Raw genomic sequence first — 16,656 nt, forward strand, 5'->3', positions numbered from 1 at the left:
AGGGAGTTGGGTGGGGGGTCCAGGAAGGGGAACACATGTAAACCCATGGCTGATTCATGTCAATGTATGGCAAAAACTATTACAATATTGGAAAGTAATTAGCCCCCAACTAAAATAAATAAATTTATTAAAAAAAAAAAAACTTAAAAAAAAAAAAAAGGATGTGGAAGCAAGGTTTCAAGGGTTCTGTTACCTTGTGGTAGGGTGACTTAGTATTTGAATATAAAAAGAATGGATTTTTAAGTTAAACAAACATAAATTTAAATCCCAGTTTGACCTGTATCAAGTTTGGACAATTAGCTTAACCATTTTAAGAGTCATTGTCATTTTCTGTAAAATGGGCATGTTAATAACAACTGCTGCTGCTGCTGCTAAGTCGCTTCAGTCATGTCCGACTCTGTGCGACCCCATAGACGGCAGCCCACCAGGCTCCACCGTCCCCAGGATTCTCCAGGCAACAATACTGGAGTGGGTTACCTTCTTGTAAAAATTAAAGCATCTAGTATCATGCCTAATAGGTTGTAGGTGCCCAGAAAGTATCGGTTCTTTCTCTTTGATCTTCCCTTAGGTTGTTAACCTCTTAAAGCATTATATCTTACTAATTTTTATACCCTGCAGTGGTGATTTAGATATTCAGTAAAAAAATATCTGTTGAGTTCAGTATTATTTGCTTTACTCTTAAAGTTGTGAAGATTAGTCCATGGAGTGGTTTATTTTGGATGCAATTCTGTTAGTTTAAAGCATTATGAAATGAAGTGTTCTAGTAATATCATGCTAAAATAACAAATCTTATCTGATATTTTCCCCCAGACTTACCACTTTCTCTGATTTCCTGTCTATCAATAGCTTTCAGAACAAGAGACTTGCCAAACTTCTTATGATATCACAGACACTACTTTTAACAGAGGCAGGATTTGTGCAAAATCAAAATTATCTCTTTGATTGACAATGTGAAGACATCTCTAAAAGAACAACTTGTGAAACAGAATTTAAAGCTGTCATTTGGCGTTATGGTTTGACATTTGTTTGCAGTTATGTTTTTAACTACAATTAAGGGAATCTATCTTTTTGCATATATGTATGAAATTAGATTCTTATTTTCTTTTTAGTCTAAGAATTTAAAAGTTAAAAGTTTTTTTAAAATAAATACTCAGTTGTGAGTAGATCCTAATTTTCCTATTAGGCGAACTCCAAATGTTGTTTTTGAAATGTATTGATGACAGATAAATAGAACAGTATTATGGACTATATGGGAGAGGGCGAGGGTGGGATGATATGGGAGAATGGCATTGAAGCATGTAAATTATCATATGTGAAACGAATTGCCAGTCCAGGTTCAACGCATGATACAGGGTGCTTGGGGCTGGTGCACCGGGATGACCCGGAGGGATGGGATGGGGAGGGAGGTGGAAGGGGGGTTCTGGAAGGGGAAAACATGTACACCCATGGTGGATTCATGTCACTGTATGGCAAAACAAATACAATATTGTAAAGTTAAAAAAAAGAAAATAAACTAATTTAAAAAAAAAAAGAAATGTATTGATGATATTACAGGGAAGAGAGCCCTAAGCTGGTAAAAGCTTGAACCAGCTCTGCCTCTTGTGAATCATGTCACTTTAGATAGTCATTTACCACTCAAGATCTTCTAAAAATTAGGGAATTGCATTAATGTATCAGCAGATGGCAAGAAAGAACAGCTATATCCCTAGAGCCTGAAACAGTGCCCAACCCATAGTGGGTACTCAATAAATATTTTCTGGTTGGATGTATGGATGAATGGGAATGAATTTAATCCCAGTCAAACCACTGATCACAGAATTTAAAACTTGGAAGCTCTCATTGTCTGCTAGCGAGTCAGCTTCTGGCTTGCCAAATATCAATTCAGACTCCTAGATTCTAGGGATAATCTTCTGTATTGGATTCTTAGTAAAATCCAAATATAGGACCTGAATCTGTGTTGTTTCTTATTATTCTAAAGCATCAATATCTCTAGACTGGTTCTAAAGAGGAAACTGGATATCTGTATGATATTCAAAAATAGTTACACATTTTCAGCTTTTTAATATATGAATATACCTCTAATAATATTTTATTTCTAGAAATCCTCTAGATTTCTCCCAGAAAGTCTCACTAGAGTAAAAGTCAAAACTTCATAGTTTCTTTCAAGGAAAGAGTGGTTTTTCTTTTTCAGTGTCTTAAGATGGTTTTATATTCCTGAATAATGTGCAAGCTCTTTCTTGAGTGTACTATAAAAGTGTGTTTTTATATTTAGTATCAAGATTATCTTTTTCATATGTATAATCATCTCTGTATGCATTACTCACTGCCAAGCCCATGGTAATCAAGGACAGCGTGTTTGCAACATCATGTATAATCATTCTTTCTGTCTTGTCTCATTAAAGAATTGCACTGAAGAGTCAAGAACAGAGACTCAGCAGGAATCAAAGAGATATGAAAGTCCTAATTTCTGTAGCTATAATATCAAGCAAAATTATCATGCCACACAAGTTCATAAATTTTCTAACAGTTCTCAAAACACCTTATATTTTGTGGAAATGTCATAAAAAAAATCACAACTCTTTGTTAAAAGTTTCGTGAATTAATATCACTTCATTAACATTGTTTGAACCTTGGCTTACTATATTTTAACTTCTATAATCTACTAGCCTTTCACAGTTTTTATTCTAAACAGATACATACACATATAACCTGTTGTACTGGGTCCACTGGAGAAATGTATGTGAAATGGATTCTACTTTTGTTGATATCAAAATTTTAACTGTCTCCAAGAGACTAAAATTCAAGCACTTCAAATATTCAGTACCATCCATTTTATAGTAAAGGTAACTTCTAACGTACTCATAGGCACCCATCTGAAAATGTTCACGGGAATTTTCTAATCAATGAAACCTCTTTTCCAATAGGAAACCTGGCTTACGTAAAAAGTTGTTTTGCTCAATATTAACCTTCAGAACAGAGCTTCAGTATAATTTACATTTTAATGTTTAACTTTCCTTTTAATCTTTAATAAAGAATCTGAATTAGAGACAAAAGAAAGAAAATGAATCAAATTGCCAGGATTCTGCTGCCTCTCCACTTCTAACAAGCACATAGCCCGTCACATCCATCCTATAGTACTGGTATTTTGAAAACCAAATGAAGTACTACTTTATTTCCATTGACGGCTGCTCCTTATTTTGTCAAGTTTACTATTATAAGATTCTAATCTTATACCTGAAAGTTGTATAATAACATTTGAAATAAACCAGCATAGTTTTCTATTGCTGCTGTAGCAATTACAACAAACTTCAAACAACACAAATGTGTACAGTTCTGGGGGTCAGAAGTCCAGATGAATGTTAAGGGGCTAAAATAAAGATGTCAGCAGGGCTGGCTCTTTCTGGAGGCTCCAAGGGGAGAACCCATTCCTTTCTTCTTCCAGCTTTTAGAAGCTGCTGGCATTCCTTGGATCCTAGTCTCATGAACCTAATCTGTGTTTCCATTGTCATATCACCACCTTCCCTCACCCCCCACATTAACCTTCTTGCCTCTTTCTCATAAAGACCTTGATAATTATACTTAGGGTACACCCAAATAAACTAGGATAATCGCCTCATCTGAAGATCCTTAATGTAATCATATCTGCAAAGTACCTTATGCCATATTTACAGACTCTGTGGATTAGACTATGAATATCTTTGAAGGCAATTATTTAGCCTACCGCAACTGTGACAAGATAGCTATTATCAACCCTAGAGCAACCATTAAATAAAGCTAAGCAGAGAGTTATAACTAATATGGCAACAAAGCAGATGCAAGTGAATCATAAGCCATATGTTGTTGTTGTTATTGTTCAGTCTCTAAAACTCTTTGCAACCCATGGACTGCAGCACACCAGGCTTCCTTGTTTTTCACTGTCTCCCAGAGTTTGCTCAGATTCATGTCCATTGAGTCAGTGATGCTATCCAAAGAAGACAAACAGATGGGACAAATAGGCAAGATAATGGATTTAAGTCCTACTCTATCACAATTCAATTAAATGTAAATTGTCTAAGCTTTAAAAGACAGAGATTTTCAAATTGTATAAGAAAGTAAGATTCAGCCATATAATGCATACAGGAAATATATTTTAAAAGTAAAGACACAAAAAGCAAAAAATAAAAGAATAGGGACTTCCCTAGTGGTCCAGTGGTTAAGAATCCTCCTTGCAACATGAGGGATGTGGGTTCAATTCCTGGTCAGGGAACTAAGATCCCACATGCCATGGAGCAACTAAGCCTGTGCACCCCAACTGCTGAACCCATGCACCACAACTGGAGAGTCTGGGCACCGCAACAAAAGATCCCCCATGATGCAACTAAGACCTGACACAGCCAAATAAATCAATAATAAATTATATAAGATAAAATAATGGAAAAAGATATACCATGCTGACACTAATCAAAGGAAGCTAGAATGTGTTTATTAATATTAATCAAGGTATATTTTAGAACAAAGACTATTACCAGGAATAAATAAATTCATTTCATAATGATAAATGAACCAATTCATCAGAAGGACATGACAGTCCTAAATGTTTGTGCATCTAATATGAGAGCTTCAAAGTACATTAAGTAAATACTTATAGAACTACAAGGAGAAGTAGACAAATTCAGTAATTTTTTGAAAGGCCAGTAGCTCTCAACAATAGATAAAACATATACAGCACAATTAGTCAGGCTATAGAAAACGAACTTTACAGTCAATCAAATTCACCTATTCTGTCCAACAACAGCAGAGTACACCTTTTTTCTCCAAGAGCATACAAAATATTCACTAAGACAGACCATATAATTTAACTATAAAGCAAAACCAAAGAAAGACTCAAACCATACAAAGTGCATTCCCTGGTATCAATTTAATTAACTTAGAAATAAATTACAGAAAAGTATCTGGAAAATCCCCAAAATATTTATGAATTATAAAACAATTCTAAATAAGATATGAGTCAAGGAAAATATCAAAAGGGAAATTACGAAGATTTTTTTAACTAAATGGAAATGAAGACATCAAAATGTGTGGAACATCACTAAAGCAAAACTTCAGGGAGCAAATTTATGGCAATACACAATATATATCTATGTGAAAAAAGAAAACAAGTCAGCTTCCACCTTAAGAAGTTAGAAAAAGAAGAGCAAACAGACCCAAGATAAACATAAGAAAGTAAATAATAAAGATCAGAGCGAAAGTCAGTGACATAGGAAACAAAAACAATATAGGATATCAATTTAAAAATCAGTTTCTTTAAGGAGGTCAATAGCATTAATAAAACTCATGTCAGACTCACCAGGACAAAAGAGACAAGACAAAAATTTACCAGTATCAGAAATGAAAGCAGTGACATTATGTTCTTCAGATTTGAATACATTAATAGAGGAATATATTTTAAACAACCTTATGCTATTATTTTTTTAGTTCAAAAATATTGCTGAAAAATTCTACCCATCACCTGAGCTTTCAGTGAGTCATGGTAGTAGCATCAAAAATCACTGATCATGGATCATCATAAATATAATAAACATGAAAAATTTGAAATATTGGCAAAAATTACAAAATGTGACACAAAGTGAGCAAATGCTATTGGAAAAAAATGACACCACAAAGCCGTTTGCTTGACTATGCCATTAACTTTGACTGCTCTGAAAAAATGGACACAGTTTTTTGAAATACAAACTTCCAAAGCTCACTAAAATGAAATAGATAACCTGAATTTATACTTTAAATTTTTCCCACAAAGCAAACTAGGCCCAGAAGTTTTTTCACTGTTTTTTCAAGCATTTAAGGAAAAAATAGTACTAATTCTACTTAAACTCCTCCACAAAATTAAAGAAAAAGGAATAGTTAACTTATTTCATGAGGCCAGTATTACCTTGATACCAAAATCTGACAAAAACATTACAAGCAAATTAACAGACCAACATCTGCCATGAGCATAGATGCAAAAATTCTAAACAAAAATTTAGCAAATTGAATCTAGCAACATGAAAAGTGAAAGAAATCATGAATGTGTGGGGTTTATCTCAAGGTTGTAAGATCGGTTTAACATTCAAAAATCAATTATTGTTATTCAAAAATTTAAAAAGAAAAACTATGATTATGTCAATAGAAACAAAACAAGTTGGCAAAATGCAATGTTTGTTCCTAAATTTTTTTAAAAACCTCAGAAGAGTAGGAATAGAGGAGAACTTCTTCAGACTGATACAGGGCATCTACAAAAACCTAGGTAACTTCATACTTAATAATGATAGACTGTATACTCTCCTCCTAAGATTAAGATCAAGAAAAAAACATCCACTGTCATCAGTTCTGTTCATTGTGCTGAAAAGTTCTAGTCAGTACAGTCAGGCAAGAAAAAGTAATAAAAGGCATGAGACTGGAAAGGAAGAAATAAAATTTTGTATTCACAGCTGATATGCCCACTAACATGAAAACTATAGAATCTACAAAAGAAGTTACTAGAACTAATAGATAAGTCTGACAAAAAGTTGCAAGGAAAAAAGTCAACATCTAAAACCCAAATTAATTTCTATATATTTTTGCAGAACAATTGAAATTAAAAAGCTGTATGTATAAAAATATTTCAAAACACATAAAATACTTAGTGGTGAATCTAACAAATAATGTGCCAGACCTGTATATTAAAAACTACAAAACATTGCTGAGATAAATTAAGAGGATCTAAATAAATGGAGAGAACAGAAGTCTCAATATTGTTAACATTTATGGATTTATAGATTCAATGCAATCATAGTCAAACTTACAGCAAACTTCGTGTAGAAATTAACAAGCTAATTCTGAAATTCATATAGAAATGCAAAGGACCTAGAAAAACAAAAACAACATTGAAAAAACTTTGAGCCAAAAGATTAAAGTCACTACCTGACTTCAAGATTTATTGTAAAGCTATAAATAATCAAGACAATGTGGAATTAGTCTCAAGATAGACAAATATTAATAGGCCAGTGGAGCAGAATGAAGAATACAGAAATAGGCACACATGTATAGTTAACTGATTTTCTACATGAGTGCCAAAGCAGGTCATTAGAGAACATACAGTTTTTGTGACCATTGGTGGAACAAATGTATACCCATATGCAAAAAAAATGAACTTTGATTCATACTGTGAAATATATAGAGAGAGATTAATTCAAAATAGATCATAGATCTAAATACAGAACATAAAATTATAAAACTTCTAGGAGAAAACAGTAGACATATCTTTGTGACCTTGAATTAGGCAGAGATTTCTTAAGATTCAAACCCAAAAGCAAAAAGAAAAAAAAAACCCAAAAGCATAATCCATAAAGAAAAAAACTTGATAAGTTGGACTTCATCAAAGTTAAAACTTCTGTTCTTTAAAAGGCATTGTTTAGAGAATGAGGACAAGCCATCATCATATATTTGTATAATACATTGATATATGTCATAAAGGACTTGTTTTCAGAATATGTAGACTTATTTTCAGAATATGTAAAGAGCTTTAGAAACTCAGATGACCATAAACAACCAATAAAAAAGGAGCAGAAGATTTGAACAGATACTTCACCAAAATATACAGATGGCCCATAAGCACATAAAAAAAGATACTCTACATCATTAGTCATTAGGGAAATGCAGAATAAAACCATAATGAGATACAACCACACACTTCTGTTTTTAAATATTTTTTATTTTTCTTTTTTGGCCACACCTTTTTGGCATGTGGGATCTTAGCTCCCAGACCAGGGATTGAACCCATGCCTCCCGCTGTGGAAACATGGGGGCTTAACCCTGGACCTATAGGGAAGTCTCATGACCACATACTTTTAGAATAGCTAAAATTAGAAAGCCTGAACATTACCACCTGTTGGCAAAATGTGGAAAGACTGGACCTCTCATATTCTGCTGGCTGGAATGTAAAACAGTACAACCCTTTGGAAAACAGTATGAAAGTTTCTTAAAAAGTTTAATATACACTTACTTACCTTGCTACTTAGCCATTTCACACCTAGGTATTTACCCAAGAGAAATAAAGGGAAATATCGATACAAATACACAGATGTTAATAGCTGTGTTTGTAAGAGCCAAAACCTGTGAAACAACCTAAATGTCCATCAACAGATGGATGGATAAACAAATTGTGGTATATCCATTTGATGAAATATTACTCAACAACAACAAAAAATAATGAACTATTACTTCATGGTACAACATGGACAGATTGAAAAGGAATTATGCCAAGTAAAAGATACCAAACTAAAAAGAATATACTGTATGATATATGGAGAATTTTTATAGAATTCTGAAAATACAAACCAATGTATAGACAGAAAGCTAACTCTTGATTTCTGAGGGCAAGAAGGCAGGAGTGAAGGATTTAAAAAGGGCATGGTGAAACTTTGGGGGATAATAGAAATGTCATTATTTTGATTTTACACACATTATTTTGCTTTTGCACACATATGTTTTTATATACCTTTAAAACTCATTCCTCTAGTATATGCTTTTAAAATGTATTTTATTGTTTTCAATTATATCAAAACAAATCTGTTTGTTTTTTTTTTTCTCGAAACCATTTCTCCTCCAAATCTATGGGTAGGAAATAAGTGGGAAAAAAGCTATCTTTCAATGGGGCAAAATCTCTAATGTCCCCTTCTGATGTGGTAAGACTGTATAATGAAAAAAAAAAAAAGTACATCTCAGATAGGAAAGCCAGGAGCTGTGGTGAAAAATAGACTGAGAAATTACTCCCAGGTGAAAGAACCACAGTCTAAGCAAGGATTGTTCTTCACCTTCAGGGTAGAAATCCTCACAGTTGCCTCCAATAGGATTTCAGAGTTGTGATGGACTCCACAGGCACCCTGTTGGTTTACTGTGCACCTCCCAATGAGAGGAGTATACTGTACACATCTGATTCACATCAAACATGTCCATTTGATTTGTTCTTGCCATTGAAGTATGAGAGAAGTGACATGCACTGATTTCTGAGCAGAAGCTTTAACAGATCCTATGTTTTGGCAGTTTTTCTTTTCTATCTGCCACAAAAACAGCATTCCCAGGTAGGAGTTGCTCCTTGGGCTACATCCTAGAACAAAACATGCGGAGCAGAGCAGCAGATGACATATGAGCAAAAAAATAAACTTTGACATTGTAAGCCTCTGAGATTACAGACATGTTGAGTTTTGGATGATTCTGAAATTAAAAGAGCAGTCAGGTGGAGAGTTGGAAACATGAGTCAGATACTAACAGAACAGATGTGCGGTGGAGATAAAATCTGGGAGTTGTCAGCAACTATATTGCATTTTAACCATAACGTGGATAAGATCAGTTAGAGGGGAGAGAGAGAGAAAAAGAGGCCCCAGAATGAAGTGCTGAGGAACATGAACATGTAATTGACAGGCAGAGAAAGATGAGTCTGCAAAGGAGACAAGAATGGCCAAATATTTGGAAGAAAGCCACAAATGAGGTTTTAGTGTAATCCTTCTTTTGCTGTCCTCATTCTTTTGTTCCTTCTGCTTCACTTCCTCTTCTCTAGCCTGGAGACTGCTGAGCAAACATTAGAACCTGCTAGATCTGCCTCACATTTTAAAAGATAAATCTTCCTTTTATATTGCTGGATTTTGGGCACCATCTGGACAGGGACCCTGTCCTCATGCACCTCTTTCTCTCCAAGGCTTGGTGACACTGTCCTGTCCATAGTGTGCCTAGTGGGCAGTAAAGTCCACCCTGCTGCTCACTTGCCAATTTCTTCTCCTTGGTCTTTCACTTTAATATTCTTTTCTCCAAATACCCATACTACTCTTGCTCAGGCTTTATCACTAGTTATTTTTATAAATATTGAGTAGATACATAAAAGATTTAGATAGGTTTAAAGTGTGAAGAACTACAATACAATGAACACTCAGTTTAGGACAAAGAAGCTTACCATTAGCACTGAAGTCCCTTGGTGCTTTACCCTAATTCCACCACATGGCATCCTTGAAGAGAAGGGTAATTCCTCACACTGATTAAAGGCATCCACAAAAAACTACAGAAAACACCTGTTGTTCCTTTGCTTCATGCTATAATTTTACTGAGGCTTCCCAGGTGGCAATAGCGGTAAAGAATAAACCTGCCAATTTGGGGATGCAGGAGACACAGGTTCAATCCCTGGGTCAGGAAGATCTCCTGCAGAACAAAACGGCAACCCACTCCAGTATTCTTGCCTAGAAAACCCCGTGAACAAGAGCCCTGGTGGGCTATAATCCATGGAGTTGCAAAGTCGGACACAACTGAGCATGTGTGCACATAATTTTACTGCGTATGTTTGTATTCCAAAGAAAAAGATTTTGCATACATTTTGTCTTCATGGGAATAAAATTATACTATATGCATTACTCAGTGATTTACTCTTTGTGCTCAAGATTATGTCCCTGGGATTTTTGTCCATGATGTTACATGTAGCTGAAATTCATTCATTTCTTCATCTGCATTATGTTCTAAAATATACCACAATTTACTTATCTTTTCTGCTTTAGCTATATTTCATAACTTTTGATGTGTAGAAATTTCATTATTATTCAATTCAAAGTATTTTAAATGTCAATTATGATTTTTCATTTGACCCAGGAGTTAATCAGAAACACATTTTTTAAAATTTTCAAATACATGGAGATATTTATCTTTTCTTACTGATATTTCTTTGTATTCAGAGAATATAGATTATCACAGTGCTATTCAGTAGAGGTATAATGTGAGCCATATATGTAATTTTTAAAAATTTAATTGCCACATTAAAAGAGTAAAAATAAACAGGTAAAATTTATCTTAATATATTTTAGTTAACCCAATATATCCAAACTATTATTTAAATATCTAATCATCTTATTAAAATTATCAGACATTTTTGATTTTTTTGAGTTTTCAAATCTGGTGTGTATTTTACATTTATAGCACATTCTAATTTGGACAAGTTATACTTTAATTGCTTGGAAGCTACATGTGACTAGTGGCTACCATTTGGACTATACAGGTTTATCGTATTTAACAGTTATTTAAAATTTGTTGAAATTTATCTTCTGGCCTAGTATGTGGTCAATTCCATGTAAACTGAAAAATAATTATATATTTTCCCACTAATTGGGTACCTTAAATCAATGTCCCTGAAATTAATCTTATTTGCATTAAGTCCTCTATATTTTTTACTGAATTATTAGTCTGGTTGACCATAGGTTGCTACAATACATATTACAGGAGGACCATTCACATAACAGCCTAGAGTTGTGCAGTGTACACTTCCATGCCTTATACAGTGGTCCCAGACTGACTTACTATAACTAAGGAAGCTGTGTTTAATTCTACCACTATGGTGTGGGTTTGACAGTGTTTCCTTTAAGTTCCAAAAAGTCTTGCTTTATATATTTTGAAGGTATTTTAATAGGTGCTGTAAGTTTAGAATATTCATAGTGAATTATCCTGTTAGTATTATCAGTGCAGAGTAATGAACTTCTGTCTTAAAGTCTATTTTGTCTGATATTAATATAGTCGCATACTTCTTTTCTTTAATATTTCCCTGTTAGAAATCTTTTCATGTCCTTATGTTTTAGGAATGTCTTTTACAAAGAGCCTATTGCTAGAGTTTGTATTTATCAAGCCTGTTTCTGTCTTTTAACTCATGAGTTTAGTTTATTTGCTATTATTATGATTGTTACTCTAAGCTTTCTATTTCTCCCTCTTTTTCTGTACTCTTTTCTCCTTTTGGGCCTTGGACAGGGGTAGTATTGTTAGAGTTTCTTTTATATTCTTAGTGCATCTTCTTCTAGTGGCATATTCTATTCTTTTAGTGGTTATTTTTGAGATTTTTACCATGCATACTTACTGAAGTCCAAAATTAATATATCCTGAATAATGCAAACTTCTCTTGAATATCTCAAACTTCTCTTGACTAACACTTGAACTCTGATAGTTGCCATCTTGACATACATTCTACATTTTTGTCTAGTGTTCTAGTTATGATCTTTTGATAGCCCCACTAATTCTATGCAGTCAAAACTAATTTTTTATACAGATGATATTTATTTAGAAGGACCTACATACAGAGTCTCTACATAATTTTCAAGGTCCAGCACAATATGAAAATGTGGAGCCTCTTCAAAAAAAACAAAGAAGCTTTTCCTTTCCTTCACCATCTCTCTCTCAACTGGTCATGGTCTTTTTTTTGTTTATTTGCTATTGAATCTTGTGCTCCCTTGGGCACAGAGAAATCCCAGCATGGATGCAGGCTCTCACAGTCACCCAATGACCTGCCCCAGACTGAGCAAATGGGACATGGTTAGCAGATCCAACCCTCCCCTGCCTGTGCCCAGGCCTGCATTCTCACTAGAAGCAGAGGATGGCAGGAGGTGGGACTATGTGTGAGCCAAGGTTCCAAGCCCCTAGTACATGCCTGACTGTCCTATCAGACCTCACTTACAAAGCACAGATTCAAAGATAAAGTTATTAAGAACTTCTCAATGGTGACCACAGAGCATTAAACCTGAAGTGCAGTCTCCTTCAGATATAGGCCCTATGCAACTATTCTGATCACACACCCAAGAAGCCCTCCCTGCCTGTATGTTTGCCAGTTCCTTGCTCACCATTTTTTCTTGATCATCTGACTTTCCTTCTGAGATCATATTCCTTCCTGCAAAGCATATTTTTTAGCAGTCCTTTAACTGTCAATAAACACAAGATATTATTTTTCTGAGCATGTTTTATTTCAGCCTCTTTCTGAAAGATAGTTTTGCTGGGTACCCAACTTCAGATTGATGGTTGTTTTCTCACGGGATTTTTACTGTTGTTGTCTTTGGCCTTCCTTGTTTTTACTGGAGAGTAAGCTTTCAATATGTTTGAGTTCCTTTGAAGATAATGTTTTGTTTCCTCTCCATCTTCTTTTGAGGTCTCTTTAACTTCAGTATTCTTCATTTTCACTACCAGGTCCCAGATATGAGATTTATTTTTATTTATCTTGCTTGGAATCCTTTGGGCTCCCTAGATTTGTTGTAATGTCCTTCCTCTCCCTTTCTCTTTCTTTTGCTTCTGAAATGAAAAATAGATAAATATTAGATCTTTTCACTCTGTCCTCCATATGTCAAGATCTTTTTTATTTTCCATATTTTTAACTTCCTTTACTCAGTTCAGTTCAATCACTCAGTTGTGTCTAGCTCTTTGTGACCCCGTGGACTGCAGCATGCCAGGCTTCCCTGTCCATCACCAACTCCTGGAGCTTGCTCAAACTTATGTCCATCAAGTTGGTGATGTCATCCAACCATGTCATCCTCTGTCATCCCCTTCTTCTGCCTTCAATCTTTCCTAGCATCAGGGTCTTTTCTAATGACTTAGTTCTTCCCATCAGGTGGCCAAAGTATTGGAGTTTCAGCTTCAGCATCAGTCCTTCCAATGAATATTCAAGACTGATTTCCTTTAGGATGGACTGGTTTGATCTCCTTGCAGTCTAAGGGACTCTCAAGTATCTTCTCAAACACCACAGTTCAAAAGCATCAATTCTTTGGCACTCAGCTTTCTTTATAGTCCAACTCTCACATCCATACATGACTACTAGAAAAACCATAGCTTTGATTAGACGGACCTTTGTTGGCAAAGTAATGTCTCAGTTTTTTCATATGCTGTCTAGGTTGGTCATAACTTTTCTTCCAAGGAAAAAGTGTACTTTTAATTTCATGATTAAAAGTGATTTTGGAGTGATTTTGGATTCTGCAGTGATTTTGGAGCCCCCCAAAATAAAGTCTCTCACTGTTTCCATTGTTTCCCCATCTATTTGCCATGAAGTGAGACCCTGATGCTGGGAAGGATTGGGGGCAGGAGGAGAAGGTGATGACAGAGGATAAGATGGCTGGATGGCATCACTGACTTGATGGACATGAGTTGGGTAAACTCCGGGAGTTGGTGATGGACAGGGAGGCCTGGCGTGCTGTGATTCATGGGGTCGCAAAGAGTTGGACACGACTGAGAGACTAAACTGAACTGAACTGAACTGATGGGTCGAGATGCCATGATCTTAGTTTTCTGAATGTTGAGTTTTAAGTCAGCTTTTTCACTCTCCTCTTTTCACTTTCATCAAGACATTCTTCAGTTTCTCTTCGCTTTCTGCCACAAGGATAGTGTCATCTGCATATCTGAGGTTATTGATATTTCTCCCAGCAATCTTGATTCCAGCTTGTGCTTCATCTAGCCTGGCATTTCACATGATGTACTTCCTGTACTGCGCCCTGTATAATTTTTTGAATCTCCCTTTCAGCTTATTACTTCATTTTTTAACTGTGAGTAATCTGCTATAGTATCATCTACTGTTGTTTTCATCTCAATTATTATGTTTTATTTCTACCAATTCAATTGGTTCTTTTTCAAATTTCATTAGTCATTTAAATTAACCTTTCATTTCTTCTAACATACTGAATATCCTTATTTTATATTCTATATCTGAAAATACTTTAGAATTTGTGACTTTGATTATGCTATCATTTGTGTCTGCTCATTCTTCCTGTTACTGGCTTTTTAAAAAATAAATTTGTGAGTTTTAAAGTTATGATTTCATGGGTCTTGAATTTTAATCTATAGGAATTCTTTGAGTTTCAGATTTAAGTTGGTTTCTCCCCAAAATGTTGGTGTTTTTCCTACCAGGCATCTGTAAACAAGGTTATCCTAGCACCATTTTATGATATCTCCTCAATTTGAAGCTTTTTGGGACACTCAGGTAGTGTGAGTTCAGGATAAAAACCTGCATTAGTATTGGCTTGCATTTACAAATTCCTGTGGGAGATTTGTATTTTCCCCTTCACCTAGCACCAAAATTCAAGCTGGAAATTTGGGTTTTGTTCCTTGACAGGAGATGTTAGTTGTATTTTGAACATACTGGGTGTGAATTTCATATTCTGACATATAGTATGACAGAAATGACATACTGCATATGTTACTCTTTGAGATACAATTTTATGCAGATAAGTTTCCTCTCAAGCTCTTCCTTTCTCTCCTGACTCCAGTGCCCTTCATGGCTGTGAAATTTAATGCCTAAGTACATCATATTTGGAAAGTACCTTCAAGGTGAGATTTGGCTTTAATTCTCAACTTATTCTTGGAGTTATTCCTTTCACTTCATTTTTTTTTAATGAAGTTTGGACTAATTTTGTATTTACAGAAAAGTTAACAGAGACAGTAAAAGGATTTGTTTCCTTTGGCTCATTTTTTATAACCATGGCACATCTGTAAAAACTAAGAAATTAATATGGATATAATACAATTAACTAACCTACAGACTTTATTCAAATTTCACTAGTTTTCCACTGATAACCTTTTCCTGTTCTTTTTCTTGATTTGTGTGTCGTTCATCTTCCTAAATTTTTGTCCAGGTCACTAATGAATTTTAAGACTTTTTTAAAATAAGTGAAACAACACTTATTTATTTTCAGTAGAAAAGTTGTCAAGGTACTTAGTCTGACACATTTCTAAAAAGAAGTCTATGGGGTTTTATCCTTTTCAATCATTGTCACTTGAATAATATTTGTAATCCTGGTTACCAAGTCCAGCTGTCTTTGTGACCTCAAAATTTTCTAGCCTAGAAATGTAGGCACTATTTTTATTAAAAAATGTTTAATAATATTCTAAGAGTGAGGCAAGAATAGAGATCAAGCAATAGATTGACAATCTATCACAATACTCTAGGTGGAAAATGAAGTCAATAACCTTAACTATTGGTAGTCATAAAGTAAGGGAGGAAATAGTTTGAGGTACACCAAGGAGCAGAATACATAGAACTTGTTACTGAATGGAAGGGCTTCCCTGGTGGCTCAGATGTTAAAGAGTCTGTCTGCAGTGCAGGAGACTGGGGTTCAATCCCTGGGTCAGGAAGATCACTGGAGAAGGGAATGGCTACTCACTCCAGTATTCTTGCCTGGAGAATCCCATGGACAGAGTAGCCTGGTGGGCTATAGTCCATGGGGTTGCAAAGAGTCAGATGTGACTGAGCAGCTAACACACACACACACACACACACACACACACACACACGCACACACACACACACACACACACTGAATGGATACAGTAGAACAAGAAGAAGGAATAGTCAGCGATGACTCGGGGATTTCATGCTAAAGATTTTGATTGTTGAAGCTTTCAGAAGTCCAAAGGAAAGGCAACATTGTGGAGATGATGATGAGTTTCTTTTTTGACATGTGGAATCTTTAGTGTTGATGGCTCATCAGAGTGGAGATGTTTAACAGGAAGTTATAAATGAAAGTCACAAATCTGAGAAAGAGGATGATGATGAAAAACAAAGGGCTTAGAAAGAGGAATAAGCAATGGAGAAGAATCACTTACATAGAAAATAAGAAGGGTTATGGTGATTATAGAAGGGGGTGGGGGACTCCTTGACCAAAAGGCATGCTTTTGCCACAACTTGTGGTATAATATTCAATACTGGAGTGAGTAGCCTTTCCCTTCTCCAGGGGATCTTCCCAACCCAGGAATTGAATCCAGGTCTCCTGCATTGCAGGTGGATTCTTTACCAACTGAGCCACAGGGGGGTTGGATCATCAAAAAAGCAAGAGAGTTCCGCAAAAACATCTATTTTTGTTCTATTGACTATGCCAAAGCATTTGACTG

General features: G+C 35.2%; 1 protein-coding gene across 23 annotated transcripts in view; it reads left to right on the forward strand.

Annotated features, from left to right (window-relative positions):
- LEKR1 (leucine, glutamate and lysine rich 1) overlaps nucleotides 1-16,656 on the forward strand; it is a 207,274-nt gene that overhangs the window by 152,101 nt on the left and 38,517 nt on the right. For 3 of the 23 annotated variants that reach the window (XM_081570641.1, XM_081570640.1, XM_081570643.1), the window contains exon 10: nucleotides 15,036-15,096. The exons of the other annotated variants lie outside the window; for them this stretch is intronic. In XM_081570641.1, coding sequence (XP_081426767.1) covers nucleotides 15,036-15,060 — 25 coding nt within the window. In that variant the 3' untranslated portion in view covers nucleotides 15,061-15,096. Of the gene's footprint in view, nucleotides 1-15,035; nucleotides 15,097-16,656 lie in introns of those variants that run through there. 23 annotated transcript variants of the gene reach the window in all.

The sequence above is a fragment of the Giraffa tippelskirchi genome, chromosome 2 (assembly GCF_054371585.1).
Source record: "Giraffa tippelskirchi isolate mGirTip1 chromosome 2, T2T-mGirTip1v1.2.pri, whole genome shotgun sequence".
Classification (NCBI taxonomy): Eukaryota; Metazoa; Chordata; class Mammalia; order Artiodactyla; family Giraffidae; genus Giraffa; species Giraffa tippelskirchi.